Genomic DNA, 18,929 nt, shown 5'->3' with positions numbered 1-18,929 from the left:
AGTCTCTTGCCAGGACCTTTTGTTGGCTAAATCCAGCTAGCAGCTAGTGGGTAGGGGAGCCCACTGATGTCGTCTGTAAAGCCTCTGTGGCACAGAGCGGGATTTCCAGTGTGATCTGAGGGAGCAACAGGAAGACAGGCTACACACGCTCTTTACTGTGCGGTGGAAATGTTTCCCAGGGTATGAGCTTTCTCCCAAGCTGGACTGAAAGCTCCTTTGAGAATTGAGACCATGGCTTGTGCTTGCTTCTTATTTTCCACAGTGCTTAGTATAATATGAGTTAAAAATGTCTAAAAATGCTTATATGATGGGGAACCCCCAAAACTTGGAATTTATTTATAAAAAATTGTGTATTGATTCTTACATGTTTAAGCTACAGGTATATTTTTAAAAAGGCTTGGAATAAATTGCACATCCTACAAAAAAAAAAAAAAAACAAACAAAACCCAGTCATCCTCAAAGTAGTCTCCATTTAATGCAATATACCTATGGAGACATTTTTTTCTACTGCTCAAAACAGTTTGGAGCTCATCAATTTTGATGCCTTTTAGTGCCTCTGTTATTTTTTGTTTCACCTTTTCCACATTGGTAAACCTCCTCCGGATTTTCCATCTAGAGGGGAAAAAGTCATTCAGGGCAAGTTTGGGTGAATAGGGAGGGTGGGACATGGGGGTCATGCTGTTTTTTAGTCAAAAACTTCTGAACACTCAGTGCAGTGTGGGCAGGTGCATTTGTAAATCACCCATCATAAAATATGTAAACACGTTGAGTCTTCAAAAAAAATTCACTGAAGCTGAATACAGCCTCTCACAACAACACCAGCTGGTACACAGATACAGATGGGATCCCAGAACACTTACCTAGTAGAGAAAGCCTGTACTGCAAGGGGCTTGCCCTCCAGAAGATAATCCCTTTTGCGGGGCCTGGGGGGGCGGGTGGAGGGGAGGTGAGCCTTCATACGTTAAAGATTTTTTTTTAAAGAGTTAGTTGTAACTTCCCACTCTTGGTTTGGTATCTTCAAACTTCTAAGCTGTGGTTTCCCAACTCAAAGTAAAATCCAAAGTCTTTAACATGGCCTGGATCCTAGCTATCTCTCTGATCTCATCTCCAGCCCATTCCCTCTTGCCTACTTACTGCTCCAACCACCTGTTTTTCTTGCCCCAAATATGTTTTCATTTCAAGGCCTTTGCATTTTTTGGGCCCTCTGCCTGAAGATTTCCACATGTTTTTCACTTCTTTCAAGTCTGCTAAAATGTTACTTCATTAGGGAGGCCTTCGCTAATGACCCAAAGTAATATATTTAATATTGTCTTCTATCTCTCCCTATCCTCCAACATCACTTCATTTTCCCTATAGTACTTCCACCGCATGTGATAACATTATTTGTTATTCTTCTCATGCTAGAATACAAACATCCATGGAACAAGGACTTCATCTGCTTTGTTCCAAATATCTAGGTCAGTGTCTGACACATAGAAGGAACTTGATAATTTATTATACATCTATATTTATATGGAAAGAAATAAAATGTGTTCTATGTAAAATAATATAGAATTGAGATCTGTAACATAAAATTTATAAAGTGAAGTTGAGTCCCTTTTCATTGTTTATGGGAAGTCCTGACAGTTTGATGTGGATGTTTGCCCTTAGCCCATTTTTGGCTAAAATAAATTCAGTTTCATGCAGCAAGTTTTTATTGCATCTGTGCTAAGGCACACCAGCAGCAGTGCCCAGTGCAGCCCTCGGTGCTCACACCTTCTCCTTCCCATTTGCCCCTTCTTAGCTACTAGATAGCATTAGTATTGGTTAGAGTGGCATCAGAATTCTTCAGACCTGTCACGTTCCCTTCCCCCCTACTCTTTTCTGTGTGCACAATTGCACCACAGTTTCTATTAACAGCAAACTTCCTAGTAGAGAGTTGCTCTCAGAGTTTGTTATCACTTTTATGTGTTCACTCCTCACCAGGTGTGGGACCCAGGATGATTTCAGGTGCCTGGGAATCAGCCTATTCCTGGCTACTTGCTCCTGTTGCAGCCTCGTGAGCCTATTTCCTGGAGGCTGACACCACTGGCAACTGTTCTATGAGTTGTGCCAATGGTGTGTCCACTACCATGGGATTGCCGGTCTGGGCGTCAGCCCCTGGGGACCTCACCTAGTCATGACACTCCTGTTCCTCTGAAGCTCCTGGACACACCGGGCACCATGCTCATATTTGTCCTGGCAGTATCAAAGGTAGTGTTTGAGTCCCAGCCCCAGCTGGGCTCTTTATCACAGCACTCACCACCTCCAGGATTTAGCTTTCTCTTTTCTGTACTTATTGGTTTTCAACATTAACTCTGTCCTTAGGACGCAGCTGGAAAAACTGGATGAACTGTCCCCAAGAAATGCTGGACAATATCCCTAATCTTTCCAGTTTCCACACTTATCTTAGGGGATAAATGCACTCTCCCTCACCTAGGATTAAGGAAATTGGCTTGGTAAGTACCTTGACCAAAACATGACCAACAGGTCCAGACACTTCTGGTCACCAACTTTCTAGTGCTATGGAAATCTTTCCTGATTTCCATACCAGCAGTGGCCACAGAGGCAGATGCAATACCTAGTGGCCATTTGGTTATGACATGCATGCCCCCTACATCTGAGGAGGTTATATTCACGGACTTCATGCCATTGGGTTCATGGTCTTCTCCAGGTGGTTTTGGACCTTGGTGATGGACACATGGAATATACCATCAGTAAATAATATTCTCCTAAGGGAAATTAGGAACAACTTACCCATTAGTCTATGTTATCCAAAATGAGTCAGTTTCTTAGTAATTTTCCTAGTTGCTTTAAGAGAACTTTTGCCTTATTTTTACATTTCCACAGCTGGTAAGGTTTCGAATAATTCTTAAGCTATCATCCATAACCCTAACCTTGTAAAAATAGTAGTACCACACCTCTCCCTCCCACTTCAGGTTTCCTCTCTTCTGAGTTTCTTATACTTCTCCCAGAATACAATGTGCTTTCTTGTACTATGGTGCTTCTGCTCATCCTCTTCTGCCTAGAATGTCCTAGCCTGGCTTGTCTGACTGGCAAACAGTCAGGCATTTTTAAAACCACAGTACCTTTGATGTCAGGCACCACTTAAGTAGGGTTCACTAGTCCCTCTTGTTCCTTGATTTCAGCCCCATCGCACCATTAAATGTCTTGTCTCCTTTCCTTGATTGTCAATTCTAATAACAATGACCAGAGTCAGGAATTATTTATTTAACTGTGTAGCCCCAGTACTAATAATGTCAAAAATATGTTAAGTGCTTACTATTTATTGCTTAATTGAGGAATGAGGTGCTAATAGATTGGCAGACTGAAGCCTAGCCCACTACATCAGATGATTCATCATATCCCCTAGGCCTAGTGCATACTAAATTCTGTGTAAATGTGTCTGGGATAAAGAAATTAAATGACTGAGTGTGTTTTGAGACCCGCAATTTTCTTGTTTATTTCCAGTTCTTTTTTTCTGTGATCAGTAGTTTTCCCAGTGAAAAATCAACTTCCACAAGCCCCCATTCTGAGTTCCTCAAAGTTTCTTTATCTCCAGTTCTGCCACACCCTGCCTAACCACTTGTTATCTGAATCTGGATTTTATAAATATATACAACAGATGGAGTTTTTACAACAGGCGAGAACTGAAGAGCAGACTCTTCCTAACCGAATGGAGCACACTGAGGAGGTTACTATTTTACTTCAATACAGCTTGGTCCAGTTATGTGTTGAAAAGATTATACATGATGCTATTGGTGAAAGGGGTTTATAAAGAGGTAAATGTACAGTATGAATTAATAATGCATGAGAATAATAAAGTTTGAGTGTAATAGTTCTTAGAGTTTACCCAGTTCATCCTCTTTGGAAGGTCAGGGAGCACAGTTGTATATCTTTTTATTTGACATTAATTTAGGATGAGTCATCACTATTTTTAGAGTGAGAGAAATCCAAATAATTGCAATACTAATCTACTTGTCAGTAAGAATATCATCTTGAGAGGTATATACCATTTATAATTAAAATAGTTCAAAATTAGACTAATTGAAAATTTCCCTTAAGGTCAGAAACTATATATATATATAAATATATACTATATATATATATAAACATATATATATTTTTAAGATTCTTCTTTTTTTTTAAAGATTTTATTTATTTATTTTTAGAGAGGGAAGGGAAGGAGAAAGAGAGAGAGAGAGAGAAACATCAATGTGCAGTTGCTAGGGGCTGTGGCCTGCAACCTAGGCATGTGCCCTGACTGGGAATCGAACCTGTGATGCCTGGATCACAGCCTGAGCTCAATCCACTGAGCTACGCCAGCCAGGGCATAACTATATATATTTAGAAATTGTACTTATCTGTCTTAAAATAATATAGTAGGAAAGTTCCTTAACCATGTGTTTCTTTTTCTTTGACTAAAGTTAATAATTTTCGGTGTCCCTTTGTAAAAACAAAAATGGTGTTCCTTGTCCTCATGTATAATGTACAGATTAAGACAACTAATTTGGATTTCACAAACTATGATTTCCAGTAGTTAGGCAGTTTTCTTATTCACAAAAAAAGCAGCGTAGCATATTTAGCTTCTGTTGAAGCATTGTAAGACTAAGTGAGAAGAGGCATCAGTTATATTGCAATTAAATTTTTACTTCAGTTTTTTTATTTGAACATCATTTGTGTGAAATACTCATTTAAAAAAAATGAAAATAGTATGAACATAATTGTTTTGAATAGGAAAGTAGAAAAAGTGGTGTGAGGTCTTTAAAATCCAAGGCAGTGTATTAGAAAGCATAGTGAAATTACACTGCGAGTCAGGAAATGGGTTCTCACTTCATATTTGCTACTGAGCAGCACATTTTTATTTAGTTAATTCTGAACACTAAATATGTTCCCCAAGTGGAATTTGCATGGGGTAGTCGCTGATGAATATTCTTTCTGGGGCTGAATCAGGATCATCGTTCTTCTCAAGATATATTATTGGATTGATTATTTCAGTGTGGTTCTATGTTATTAGAAACCCACAAGAGGATTTTTGGGGAGGTACGTATTACTAGACAAAATTGTATTCTTTGCCACCTGCTCCTTTTGCCAATACCCCTATCCTTAATGTCCCTGTAGGAGCCCTGGAGACCTGGAGGGGTCACACTTTACCTTTGAAATACTCTGTTTTGGGTTTGTGTACAAAGCTGAGGGTGATCACTCTGGGAGGTTGCCTATGACAATTTGCAAACAGCGGGGACGATTGGACCGCCGCAAGAAGTGGCCTTCTTCTGATTTGAATCTGCACTAGTTCAGGCCTGCAAACTTGGTCCTCCGGGGGCTGGGAGATACCCGAGGCCAGAGTGTAATGGACAAAGGCCCCCAGGAGAACTTCAGAAACTTGGCGCGCCTCGGGAAGGAAGTGCCAGTACACAGTGTTTAGCTAAGTCATCAGGAATCGCCCAGCTTCGCCTCTGTGACCTTTGGACAGAGGCATATGCTCAGACTAGACTGGTCCGCAGGTTGTGAGATGGGCAGACAGATTTTCAGTCCTGCAAAGAAGCGCGACGTTTGTAGGTAGCAAATTCAAGGGGCAGGGGGATTCTCTATGTGTCTTGGAAGAGAAGGGGAGAGAGACTAGTGTCTGGGGATCAGAGGAATTGAAGGTGTCACATCCTCAAGGCAGCAAGCTTAAATGAAGGTGTGTCTCTCTCCCAGTGGCCGCGCTGGGGAAAGGCTCCAAGTTGTAAGGAAATGCGAGGTGTGTCTGATGTTTATTTTTGCCTAGCAACCCACAGCCGACTGCTTCCCCAGCAGCCGTCCACACGCGCCTTTCTGCCTCCCCTTGTCCTAGCGACTGGAGAGCGGTCATCTGGCGTCAGTAAATCGGGAGGGTGCGTGTGGTGGAGGTGGGAGGGCAGCCCCCTCCTTTGCTCACGCTCGAGGGTCCACCAGGCTAATCTGCGGCCCTCCACAGGGCTAGACTTACAGAGGTGACCCTCGCACAACTAAGTTATTTACATGAAAAATTGGGGAGAGGGGTGGTTAAGCCAAAGGGACAAGGGAGGGGGACAGTATTGTGTGTGAGCAGCCATTTGATTCGCAAGCTGAAAATGCGTTTGTATTTGGGGGCGCGCATGGCAGGGAAGGGGTCTCTGCAGCGATTTAGGTGGGAGGGATGCAGCGGTAGGTTGCACTGTGGGGAAGGAGAGGGTGCTGCATGGGCTGGAGAGGACAGGGTGGGGAAAAGGTCGTCAGTAGGGGAGGTGAGGGGAACGGTGCAGATGGCCGAAGGGGGAGGCGGAGGGCAAGCAGAGGCCGCAGAGTTTTCCGAGGAGTGGAGGGGTGGCCATGCAGATGAGTTAGGGGAGGGACTCCTGTGGGTGGCAGTGTGGGGGTGGGGTGTGCGTGAGTGTGTGTGGCTGGGCTAGGGGGAGTCCGGGGCGGGGCCTGCACCCACGGCAACGGGGAGCAGGGGCGGGGCTGCCCTCCCCAGCCTAACCGCGAGCGGGCGCCTGGGCGAGTGTCCGCGGGAGCGCGCTCACGAGCTGGGCAGCAGGCTCCAGAGCTAGTCGGTCCTCGCGGCTCAGCCCGCTCCCCGCGCCCTATGTGAGGGACCCGGGGAGGCCAGCGGCGCAGGGGAGGGCGAGGCATGTGCACGGGCAAGGGGGTGCTGCAGCCGCCCGAGGGAGAGGAAGGCGGCGGTGAGGAGAGCGGGGGACTCGGGGCGGTGGGCCCGGGCCGAGGGGATGCAGCGGACTGTGTGTGTCTGGCAGTAGCTGACACGAGACGGCGAAGAAGCGCCGGAGATCTGCTAGAAGGGCGACCAGGAGGAGGCGGCGGCGGCGGCCGCCAGAAGTAGCAGCAGGACGGGAGGCGGTGGAGACGGCAGCCCTGAAATGCATTTTCCTCTCCAGCGGCCATGTTAACCAGGAAACCTTCGGCCGCCGCTCCCGCCGCCTACCCTACCGGTAAGGAGGGCCGCGCCACCCTGCCGGCCCCTCACGGTCTGGGCCAGCCCTCGTGGCGCGGGCGCTCGCTGCCTGCGGTACCTCGAACAAAGTCTGCGCGGCGGCGGGGATCCCGGGCTGACGGTGTGCCCTGGCCTCAGCTCTGCTCATTGTTGCACGCGGGCCGGTGGCTGCTCTGAGTGGAGCCCTCCGACCCTGCCAGGCAGGGCTTGTCCTGGGTCTTCCCCAGCCCCGGACTTGGTGAGGCGGTGGCGCCCTGGCCAACAGTCCAACCCCACTCTGGGCCTGTGGCCGCCAGCAAAGCGGGCCGCCCAGTCTCGGCCCAACGCGTCAACCTGCGGGGTCGCGAACTCGAGCACCCGGGGGCCGACTTAACTTTGCAGCTGCCTTAGCCCCTGCCTTGGTGCGCACCGGGTATCCGTGTCCTGGACGCCTGTTTTGAAGGTCCCCGTGTCTCCCCCAAGGAGAACAGGGTTCGCTGCCCTGAGGGGTGGGGTGGGGCCATCGGGTCTGGGTGACTTTCTCCCCCCCTGACCCTCTTTTGTCTCCTCCTGCGCGTGGTTCCCAGGCCGAGGAGGGGACAGCGCTCTTCGTCAGCTTCAGGCTTCCCCTGGGCTTGGAGTGGGGCCCCCCCGGAGCGGAGTGGGGACCGGCCCGCCCTCCCCCATCGCCTTGCCGCCCCTGCGGGCCAGCAACGCTGCCGCCGCAGCCCACACGGTGAGACCTAGTTTGAGGGCATCCGGGGGTACGGGGTGTGGGAGGGGGCAGGGCACAAACCCGGACTTGCGGGTTCTGGCGCTCGGAAAAGGGAGGTCGAAGTGTGTGACGCCCCTGTCCAGTGGCTTCTGCTAGACGCCACCCTCTGTAACTTGGGCGAGCCCAAAGCTGCAGCCACAAAGGAAGATTCGTGGCACGGGCCCCTCACTTCCCCTCCGGAGCCCGCCCACCCCTGCACTCCTATTCCTTAGAACTTCCCTCCTTGTTCTTTCCATCTCTTTCCTCCTTTTTTCTTTCTTGCTTCCCAGTGCTGCTTTCCCAGACCGGGTAAACATCCCCCCCCGCCCCACGTTGGATAGTGGGTATTTATAGATGTATGTTAGGGGACAGCCAGGCCATCCTGTCCGGAAAATCGATCCCTCAAAGAGCCTCCCAGGCCTGGCTCCAGCCAGCAGGGAACACCACCAATTGTCCTCAGCGTGTGGAAGCATGTTTTATGAGTGCTACAGGTTTGAACACAGCAGAAATTGTAATTAACATTAACAAAACTAAGAGCCACAGCGGCTGTCAGAACAACAAGCCACCCTGTAGGATTCTGCAGTTGGATATCATTCAAAAGCAAAGGGCTAGCTTTGCTTTGGAGGTGGAAGGGAAGGGCACCTGAGAGATGCCAAGGTCCCTCTGAGGGTGGAGAGCAGGGGGGAGTCCAGCAGGATTGGTGGCTGCAGAGATTGACCAGCTGGATTTGACTTCAGTGTGTACGTTTTCTTAGCTCCCAGGGATGGCCCTTCGGTGGTGACTGCCAGCCTCAAAGAGGTGTACACTTGGAGGAGGCGAAGGTTTCCGAGGTCTTACATCCAATTGGATTTTCCAGAGGAACTGCCTAAGATGGTTCTGTGTGAGGCATGCTTGCTAAGGATTTAGCTTTATTAAATGAAAGTTGAGTTTTGTAGGAAAGGGCACTTCTAGGTTACCAGAGGAGCAGCTCTGAGGGTAATGTGTTACCGGGAAACTTGTTTATTAGGGGAGAATTTGTGAGAGGATGGCTAGAGTGTAGAGTGGAGTATCTCCTCTGAGACCTGAACAGATGCGTGCAAGTTTCATAGGAAAACATTTGGTTGTTGTTTCACTCTTTCTTCTCTCTCCCACTATCTTTTCTGACACAGCTACACCCAGGGGCTAAGAATTCACTCCACAGAACTTTATCCAATCTGTGTTGTACTGTTGATGGTAGAAGAGAATCTGTCAGTTGGCCAGGTGATTTCTCATGGTTGAATGGTCTTGTCACAGTGACATTTTAATTGAGGACTTGCCATTGTTTTAAAGGGTTTGGGTTTATTTGTCTGTTTGGAATTACCTGACAATTTGGAAAATATAGCATCCATTTTTCCCCATGAGTGAATGTAATCACATGACTTGGTGTGACCCGGGGGAAAAATAATTGGGTTTGCATCTGGATTCCAGTTTCATAAGGGTCGGCTTTGCTTGATCAGAGCCTTTTTGCAATTGAAATATGTAATAGGATTAGAGAAAACTAAAGGCACCCACTAGAAGAATAGCCTGTGGTGGACCGAAAATGAAAAAATGTGAGGGTGGTTCTTAGGACGCCTAATGAGGGATGCTTACATTTTGCTGTGATACTGATTTACCTGTTTTTGACTTATCTGTAAAGTTCAGCATGCTGTTTATCATTGGAGGCTTGGTTTTGAAAAAGTGTGATTTGGGGTTTTGTTGTTTAGTTTTTGTTTTATTTGCACAGCACTGCAGATTCCATAGAATAGGGAAGTATAAAAGGACCACAGCATTTATCAGGTTCCACTCCTTCATTTTACAGGTGAGAAGACTGGCGAGTCAGCTGGTTTGGTCAAGATTCCCTAGTCAATTCTTATCAAGGCTGCAGCTAAAGCCCAGGCCCTCCTGAGTCTGGCTGTAGCATACTGGTTGGCACTGCTGATTCTAGAAAATTGTATTAATTTCATTATGAATGCAAGAACCTTTGCAGATCCATATTCCCATATGGCTTTCCAGTTTTTGTAAGTTTTTAATTCCACAGCAGTTGCACCTGAGAAGAGCTATTTTAAAATGAGTGTGTGTATGCATGGGGAGGAGGGCATTAATAAGAGGAAAATGATCTTATCATGGGAGCCTGCCCATATTTTCCCTTGTAAATGATACAGCAGGTAGACAAATATAAGACTATAAAGATTATGAATTACTCTTTTTTCTCTATCTCCATGGATATACTATTTGTACACTTAGTCATTTGGTTTATCTCTGTCATAAAAGTGTATCCAATAACTACCTTGTTTCCTACTAGTTTTTTTCTTTCAATGTAGTGTGTGGGTTATAGCAATATACTTATTTTTTTAATTCCCAAGTATTAGTATGGTGTCACTTTTATAAGTGTTTTAATGTTTACAGCACTTTCCAGTTACCAGTTTTACCTTAATGAAGTAATTGGAATTAAGAAGAATGAATATTCCTATTAAAAACAATATTTTGAAGAAGAAAAGGAAGTAGACATTTGACTCAGGGCCACATAGACCATCAGTTGTTTGAGGAGGAGCTAAAATTCCAGTCCTTTTGGGCTCATTTTATTCCCATGACACTGTACAACATTTCTAAGATGACATCATAGAAGTTTTAAAACGCCCAGAAGTGTTAGCACAGTGAAATATCTGCTGTTTTTCATTTTATCATTGGAAGAGATTAAAACTACTAAACTGGTTAGACTGTTCTTCTTACATAATTTTTAATACTAAATTATTTTGTGGTCAGAAAAGGCTATTGTCGCTCTCCATTTTAACTCATGCCTTGTAGGTATCCCACAGTTGCATTCCTTCAGTGTATAAAGAGGTGGACAAAAGTCGGTTTACATAATGCAAATAAGTAATACAAAAATAAACTCTCTGTTTCATGTCCTCACCACTGTAAGCCTACTTTTGCCCACCCCTGTATTTTTAAGTGGGACAGGCACTGTGCTGGGAAAGGATTGGCAAACAGGAATAAGCCACAGTCTCAAGCTTCAGGAGGCTGAGGGAGAGTGAGAGGTTTTTGGTATCCTTCAGGCGGTGATTTGAGCTTATGTATCGGAAATGTTTTGACTTTTCTAGGGTCCCCCTGCCGTTTGTAGGACAGTTAATTGTGCTTCCAAGTTTGGTTTTGATTTTTAGAGTTTTACCATGTTTGTGACTCCAAGTCCTCCTTTACTAGAACCTCTCACATGAATCTCCTTAAGACCTGGAAAGTTTTTAAGGTGCCATACGTCGCTTTTAGGTGTTTAGCTGATGTATCTGCTACAGGTACGTTTCAGATGCTGCCATTTGCCTCCAACTCCCCGCTGACGCATTGCCTAACACCTTGTGACTTGGCTCACCAGGGACAATTCCTCATTCCCTGGGTGCTCACTTCATGTTTTCTTATGAAGGTACAAAGGTACTTCTCAGGGATAACTCAAGACATGAGAGTTAACAAGCTTTATTGACATTTTTCCATTGAACAGATGTTATCAGTGCTTACTGTATGTTTGGGTTTATATTAATAGGAACTTAAAAAAGATAAGAGGTGCCCTGCCCAGACATTGCTCATAGCCAGATGGGTACATCGTACCTTACAGACACAATTACAGTCAAATAAAATGTGTTATAATATTGCCCGTGAAGTAGAAGGGAAGGGGCGTTCCACAGAGGAGGTTGAGAATTGAACTGGACATTGAAGGTTGATTAGAAATTTACTGCTTAGATGTGGTTAGGAAGGAAAGGATGATAATAACAGTTCTTTACTCAGTACTATATGAAGCACTTTATACATTTTTGCCTCATTTACCATGTTTTGCCGTGTATAATGTGAACTTTTGCCCAAATTTTTGAGGGAAAAATAGGGATGCATGTTATACATGGGTAGTACTAATTCCGTATCTATATAAATGTTTTTAATTCTTTAATTTATGCTTATGCATTAAAAGTGTAACTCTAGAAAGCAATAACAATATCCATATGCAAAGTAATACTCTGGAATACAATAATTGGTTTTGTTTCTAAATATAAGTAAATAAAAAATTGAATCAAAAATTAAAATGAAAGATTTTTTTCCTGAAAGTTTAGACCAAAAATGTGGGTGTGTGTTATACAAGGCAAAATACAGTAATTCTCCTAAGAACCCTAATGAGGTATCTTTGTTACCTTCTTTTTGGTTTAAGGACGATGTGGTTCAGAGAGATTAAATACCTTACCCCAGCAGTTAATCAGTGGTGGAGCTGGGATTCATTTCCCAGGTGTCTAACTGAAAATCCCAGACTCCTAACCATTATGAAAATGACCTCACCAGAAGCAGAGGAGCATAAAAACAATGGTGTTTCCATAGGTCTTGGGGAATCCAGCTTTTTCACCCTTGGAGAGAATAGTGAGAATTGTAGATAACATTGGAAGGACTAGGGTCATTTAGGCGCTACATTTTAGAATCTTGTGTTCTTGCCTGTGAGTTCTTGCTGTTATCTGTGAAGATGGGTGCAGTCGTGGGCCATGAGCAAAAGCGAGGGCAGTGTCAGCATGATGCTTTTGAATAACAACTCTAGAAATGCTATGGAGAGAAGAAATTTGAGGAATTCTAGACTTAGAGGCAAGGGGTCGTGTGAGGAGGCTGCTTTAGTTGTCCCAATGAAAGACAACGGGAGTGTGAGGTGAGGCAGTGTGGGTGGGGTAGATATAAATAATGAGGCTTAGTGATGACTTGGGAAGGTGAAGGGGACTTGGAGGAGGATCTCCAGGTATAAGCATGAGTGACTATGTGGAAGTGAATCCTTTTGTTTATCAGAAGTTAGGGTTAAAGAAGGAGGAATTGGTTTCTGTAGAAAAGTCATGAGTGGAGTTTGATTTGCCTGTGGGCAGCTGATTTGTAGTTGAATGCGTGGGTCTTCAGCTCAGGAGGCAGAGCTTGGCCAGGTCTGAGCTAGGGGTGTAGATTGTGGTCACCATCAACCAGAGAAAGTTACAGGCCTGAAAAGTCATAAGAGTTGAGGCTTGAACCCTGTGGAACCCATGAACCGACCTATGGGCAGGTGAATAATAGTTAATATTGTGGAGGAGACCAAGAGAAGACTCTTGGAAAGATGGGAAGTGATCGAGTTAATTGGCAAGCTGTCTTTAGTGCTAGTCGCTAAACTTTTGTGATTGCATTTTAAATTATGTAGAACATTGAAATTGCTTTTATAAAAACGGAAGTCAGTTTTAAATGCTCAAAAAGTTTTACTTTGCTATCTTTTAGGAGTTTCTGAAGCCCCAAGGTTGATTTTGTTCCTAATGAAACATCATGCTTTTTGTAGTATGTACTAGACTGGTAATGTAGATTCTTCTCATAAAAACTCTCTGTGCTGTCTGAAGGGGAGTAGTTCTCTGGAGAGGCATAGTTCTAATTTCAGGTCATTTTATTTCCTGGTTCTTGAAAGACCACAGTGGGGAGGAGGGGTGCAGAGAGTGAGGCTTGGGAACGAAAGCAATGAGCAAACCTGTACTACCTTTGTATATACTCAAGATTTTCCCAGTTCATTTTTATGGCATAGAACAAGGATAAAGTAACTTGTCCAGCTACCCTTAGAGAAGATAAGTTCACTTTGCTTGGGATATAATCTCTGTGTTTAGTAAAAGGGTTCAACTAGAAGTCTTCCAGAAATCTGTCTGAGAAATAAAATCCCTCAGTCTATGAAATCACACTTAAGACATGCCCAAATACTATACTATATTCTACTTCATTTTACAAGAATGCAGAGAGAGAAATCTCACTCCTCAGACCGCCACTGTGCATGCCATGTGTCAGCTAAGGAAAATGTGAAGGTCTTGGTTCTTTACTAAGAAGGGCTTGGAATTTCATTTTATAATCTAGGTGGTCCCAAACCATCGCCTGAATTATTATACTACATGTGCAGAGCACTTCTGTGCTTACAGTGGTATATAAAGCCCAAAAGGTAGGACTTAGGAGGAGATAGCAGAAAAAAATGCTGATGGTAAAGGGCTTCCGCTAGTTGCTTGTGAACTGCTAGAAGGCAGGGACTCTGCTGCTCGTGTGGCTAAACCTCAGCTAACGGTGGTGGAATGAATGAGATGGAATGTGAGTGACAAATGGATCTTTAAGATTTCATATGAAAATTTACCAGGCTGCTCTAAGACTTGTGGTTGGTTGTCTTAAGATGGCAAGAATTCCTAACTGGGAGGGGGTATCCTGGCTGTCAGTCCTGTCCCACCCCTCACCTCTTTGCAATAATAATGCAAAAAGAAAGAAATCTCACATAGATTCTCAGTAGTATAGGGGGGAGGGGCATTGGCTTAGACCATTAGTTTTGTTTAGACAGGAATGTTCAGGGATGGCATGTGTGCCTGAAAATAGAAATCGCTACTTTGTATTCCTTGTTGGAAAGCTGAGTATCCCAGCAGCCCAGAGAAATACATGTCTTAAGGGAGCTGAGCCATTGACCAAAGGAAGGCCCAAAAGAGAGGGTGGATTGTTGGGCTGAATAGCCTTAAATGGTCATCCCAGTCAGTGAAGCCCGGAAACTTTTAAAAATAGGTTGGGGGTTTACAAGATGCTGCAGTGCATATCTACACTGGAATCTGCCGAGCCTAAAAGTGCAGTTTTCTTTGCTAGTGGATAATGCATTTTCTTACGTGTAAGCAGTTGGATTTCCAGGTAGTGGAGACTGAGAATGAAGATACTGGTGTTTTGAGAATAGAGCGAGCTAAACATTGGAGAAAGAGAAGTGAATGAGACAGACATGGCTCCTGCCTTATGGTAGCAAGGGAGCTATTAGCTGGGGGAGCGGGAGCCAGCAGAGTGTTGATGTGCTTGTGCTTTTTCTGTATCCTATTTCATTTTGCTATCAAGTATGGATCAAGAGGAATACCTATGATGTGCCAGGCCCTGTGCTCAGCATTAGGTATAGAATGAGTAACAGAAATGATATTGTCTGTCTCCATAGGGAACTTACTCTAAGGACCCTTAACATGCACAGCAAACTGCTCATCTGTAAGCTGTAACATTTTTGGGGTCCTTTTTTCAGGATCCTAAGTTTTGTAGTCTCATGAAGCCAACTAACCTCTTTTTCCTTTTTTTTTTTTTTTTTAATGCACTGTGGTATTTCTTTTTTTAAGATTTTATTTATTTATTTTTAGATAGGGAAGGGAGGGAGAAAGAGAGAGAGAGAGAGAGACATCAATGTGCGGTCGCTGGGGGCCGTGGCCTGCAACCCAAGCACGTGCCCTGACTGGGAATCAAACCTGCGATGCTTTGGTTCACAGCCCAGGCTCAATCCACTGAGCTACGCTAGCCAGGTTCTTTTTCCTTTATTTTATCCGAGGCTGTCGGCATCGTATCCACTCTCCCTGTCTGGGTGTTCATGTGGTGGTCCCTCTTGGGCACACAGCTTTCTGTTTAGTAAACCCCATGCTGACTGTGAATTCAAACCAAATTGGATTTGGTAATGGTGGGGGCGGGGGCGGAAGTGGACTTATAACATCCCACTGGAATAGACAGACCTCTTCCATTGTATTCATGTCCCCTTTCTGCATTCCAGATTAGTGGCAGTAAGCACACCATGAATGACCACCTCCATGTCGGCAGCCACAGCCATGGACAGATCCAGGTGCAGCAGCTGTTTGAGGATAACAGTAACAAGCGGACAGTGCTCACGACACAACCAAATGGGCTTACAACAGTGGGCAAAACAGGATTGCCGGTGGTACCGGAGCGGCAGCTGGAGAGCATCCATCGGCGGCAGGGGAGCTCCACCTCTCTGAAGTCGGTGGAAGGCATGGGGAAGGTGAAAGCCGCCCCCATGACACCGGAACAAGCAATGAAGCAATACATGCAAAAACTAACCACCTTTGAACACCATGAGATTTTCAGCTACCCTGAAATATACTTCCTGGGTCCAAATGCAAAGAAGCGCCAGGGCATGACAGGTGGGCCCAACAATGGTGGCTATGACGATGACCAGGGATCATACGTGCAGGTGCCCCACGATCATGTGGCTTACAGGTACGAGGTCCTCAAGGTCATTGGGAAGGGAAGCTTCGGGCAGGTGGTCAAGGCCTATGACCACAAAGTCCACCAGCACGTGGCCCTGAAGATGGTGCGGAATGAGAAGCGCTTTCACCGGCAGGCTGCGGAGGAGATTCGAATCCTGGAACACCTGCGGAAGCAGGACAAAGACAACACCATGAATGTCATCCACATGCTGGAGAATTTCACCTTCCGCAACCATATCTGCATGACGTTCGAGCTGCTGAGCATGAACCTCTATGAGCTCATCAAGAAGAATAAATTTCAGGGCTTCAGCCTGCCTTTGGTTCGCAAGTTTGCCCACTCCATTCTGCAGTGCTTGGATGCTTTGCACAAAAACAGAATAATTCACTGTGACCTTAAGCCCGAGAACATTTTATTAAAGCAGCAGGGTAGGAGTGGTATTAAAGTGATCGATTTCGGCTCCAGTTGTTACGAGCATCAGCGTGTCTACACGTACATTCAGTCCCGTTTTTACCGGGCTCCGGAAGTGATCCTTGGCGCCAGGTACGGCATGCCCATTGATATGTGGAGCCTGGGCTGTATTTTAGCGGAGCTCCTGACCGGGTACCCCCCTCTTACCTGGGGAAGATGAAGGAGACCAGCTGGCCTGTATGATCGAACTGTTGGGCATGCCCTCCCAGAAACTGCTGGATGCCTCTAAACGAGCCAAAAATTTCGTGAGCTCCAAGGGTTATCCCCGTTACTGCACTGTCACGACTCTCTCAGACGGCTCTGTGGTTCTCAATGGAGGCCGTTCCCGGAGGGGAAAACTGAGGGGCCCGCCGGAGAGCAGGGAGTGGGGGAATGCTCTGAAGGGCTGCGATGATCCCCTTTTCCTTGACTTCTTGAAACAGTGTTTAGAATGGGATCCTGTGGTCCGCATGACCCCCGGCCAGGCTTTACGGCATCCCTGGCTGAGGAGGCGGTTGCCAAAGCCTCCAGCGGGGGAGAAGACGGCAGTGAAAAGGATAACCGAGAGCACTGGTGCTATCACTTCCATTTCCAAGTTACCTCCACCTTCCAGCTCTGCTTCCAAACTGAGGACTAATTTGGCACAGATGACAGATGCCAATGGGAATATTCAGCAGAGGACAGTCTTGCCAAAACTTGTTAGCTGAGCTGAGTCCCCCGATGCTGGTAATCTGAAAGATACAATACAATGTTGCTGAGCCTTACTGGGTTGGAAAGGAGTAGCTCAGACCTGTTTTTATTTGCTCAATAACTCAACTCATTTGTATCTCTCCAGCACTTATTTTAATGTAAGAAAGTTGTTTGTTTTGTTTTTATAAAATACATGGGGACAATGCTTTAAGTTTTTATACTTTCTGAAACTGGTTTTGTGTTCTAAACGTACGATGAGCCTTACTGTACTTAGTGTGGCAGAGTAATAAACATCAGTGGCAGGCCATTGATACTTCATGACTGCCACGCATTTACAGACTGGTGTCAGAGACATTCACTATGTTCGTATGGTTCCTAGTTTATTCTCCCCAAGGTGATTGATTGCCCCCAAAGGCCCCCCTTCTCTCTCCATGCTCCGGGTCCAGGTGCAGGTTGTAGCCTCTCCTGCCTCTGTTGTCCATAGGTTATCTGGGTAGTCGTTAATGGTGGGAGGGGAGTGGTCAGGACAAAAATGAGATTTCAAGAAAAACTGCACCTTAGAGATTTTTTTCTGAAGTCATGCTCAAACAAAATAAAATCCTCATGGTGGAAATGATCAGTTAGCATTCTGACCTTCTCAGAGCTGGCCAGCCAGACCTGGTGGGTAAATAGAGAAGTGTGTGTTCCTCCAAACCTTCTAAAATGATCGGCTAGCTGTTTTCTAAAGAGGCCTCATGTTACAGAATTGGTCTTGCACCTAAATTTAGAAATGTATTCCATGATATGTTCCTCCCTTCTCTTTGCTTTTCTTCTTCGTTACTCTTTTACCACACATCCGTTGCTTGCATTAAGATTTTTTTCTTCCTTCAAACAGATATCCTAGACTGTTAATACAGAAAAGAGACATTTCAGCTGTGATTATGACCACCGTTTCATATTCCAATTTAAAAAAGAACAGCAGCCTAGCTACTGAAGGTGGGGATTTCACAGTTCCAAAGAAGGGTTAATAGATTAGCATGAGTTCCCACTTTCTAGGTACCACTGTAAGGTTCTCTTAGCCTGGGAAGTATCAACATGTTTTCTTTAAAAAAAATAAGAAGAAGAGGGTTGAAAATCCTCTTGATGAGCAGAAGTCATTGTAGCTGTTCTATAAGGCCAATTTTAACAGCAAATTTAAAGGAGGAAAAGTTCAACCTCAAGTTAAATGGTTTGATTTATTCTTTGTATCATTAGAAGAACCACAGAAATTGCATTCCTCTATTTCACTTTCTTTTGGATTGCACTGACTGTTTTTGTGAGAATGACACTTTACCTGGAAAAGTAACTGAGAGTTAAAAGTAAATGACTATTTTCTTCTCTGAATGATAATTATTTTCACAGTGGAAATTTCAGTATTTTATCACTAATGTATGAGCAGTGGTATATATCAATTGCAAGGCACGTGAAAAAAATTTTTAGTATGTGCAATTTAATATAGAAAGATTTCTGCCTGTTTGGAAATAGGTTTGGGTAGTGTAAGTTAAGATAAATACTCTTTTATATGCACAGATATTATTGTATTGCCTGTAAATTGATTTACAAGTACTTAAAGCATGGTCCCCAGTGAGGCCAAGAAAGTTTCCGGTTTAAGTTTTTTTTTTTTTTTTTTTAATATTAATCCTACAGTTTTTCTTACTTTTTTAAAAAAGCTAGTTTTGAACAAAACACTTATCTTGAGGCTTTGTCAGTTAATGGTGGAGAAAAATGCTCAGGAAATATTACAGAGATTTGCCAAAAAACAGTAATAAGATTAGCTTATTAATAAGATAGTGATGTTGATGTTTGCTTTCTATTTAAGGGTGTTACTGATAAATTAATTTGTACTTCTGTATTTAAAAATTATACCTTCTTCTCCTTAGGCAAATTCTTTATCATATTGTACACATTTCTGTGTAATCTGTGGAAGCGCAATGTGTTAGTAAATTGCTTTTTAAATGATGCTTATGTGATGATACCCCCAATCACTGGCTTACAGAATTTAAGGATTATGTATTTATTATTAAATTTTGGCTTAAAGGCATAAGAAATGTTAAGACTTGGTGTGATGGC

General features: G+C 44.5%; 1 protein-coding gene across 1 annotated transcript; it reads left to right on the top strand.

Moving 5' to 3' along the window:
* Window positions 1-6,541: 6,541 nt before the first annotated feature.
* On the top strand, window positions 6,542-18,519 carry DYRK2 (dual specificity tyrosine phosphorylation regulated kinase 2). The gene is given in 4 exon segments (XM_028532969.2): window positions 6,542-6,971; window positions 7,540-7,688; window positions 15,250-16,308; window positions 16,310-18,519. Coding segments are annotated over 4 exon segments (1,806 nt in total). The 5' UTR covers window positions 6,542-6,922; the 3' UTR covers window positions 16,859-18,519.
* Window positions 18,520-18,929: the final 410 nt, after the last annotated feature.

This window comes from Phyllostomus discolor, chromosome 2 (assembly GCF_004126475.2).
Source record: "Phyllostomus discolor isolate MPI-MPIP mPhyDis1 chromosome 2, mPhyDis1.pri.v3, whole genome shotgun sequence".
Lineage (NCBI taxonomy): Eukaryota > Metazoa > Chordata > Mammalia > Chiroptera > Phyllostomidae > Phyllostomus > Phyllostomus discolor.
Note: the sequence above shows the minus strand (reverse complement) of the source record. Positions and strands in the feature narration are given on the sequence as shown.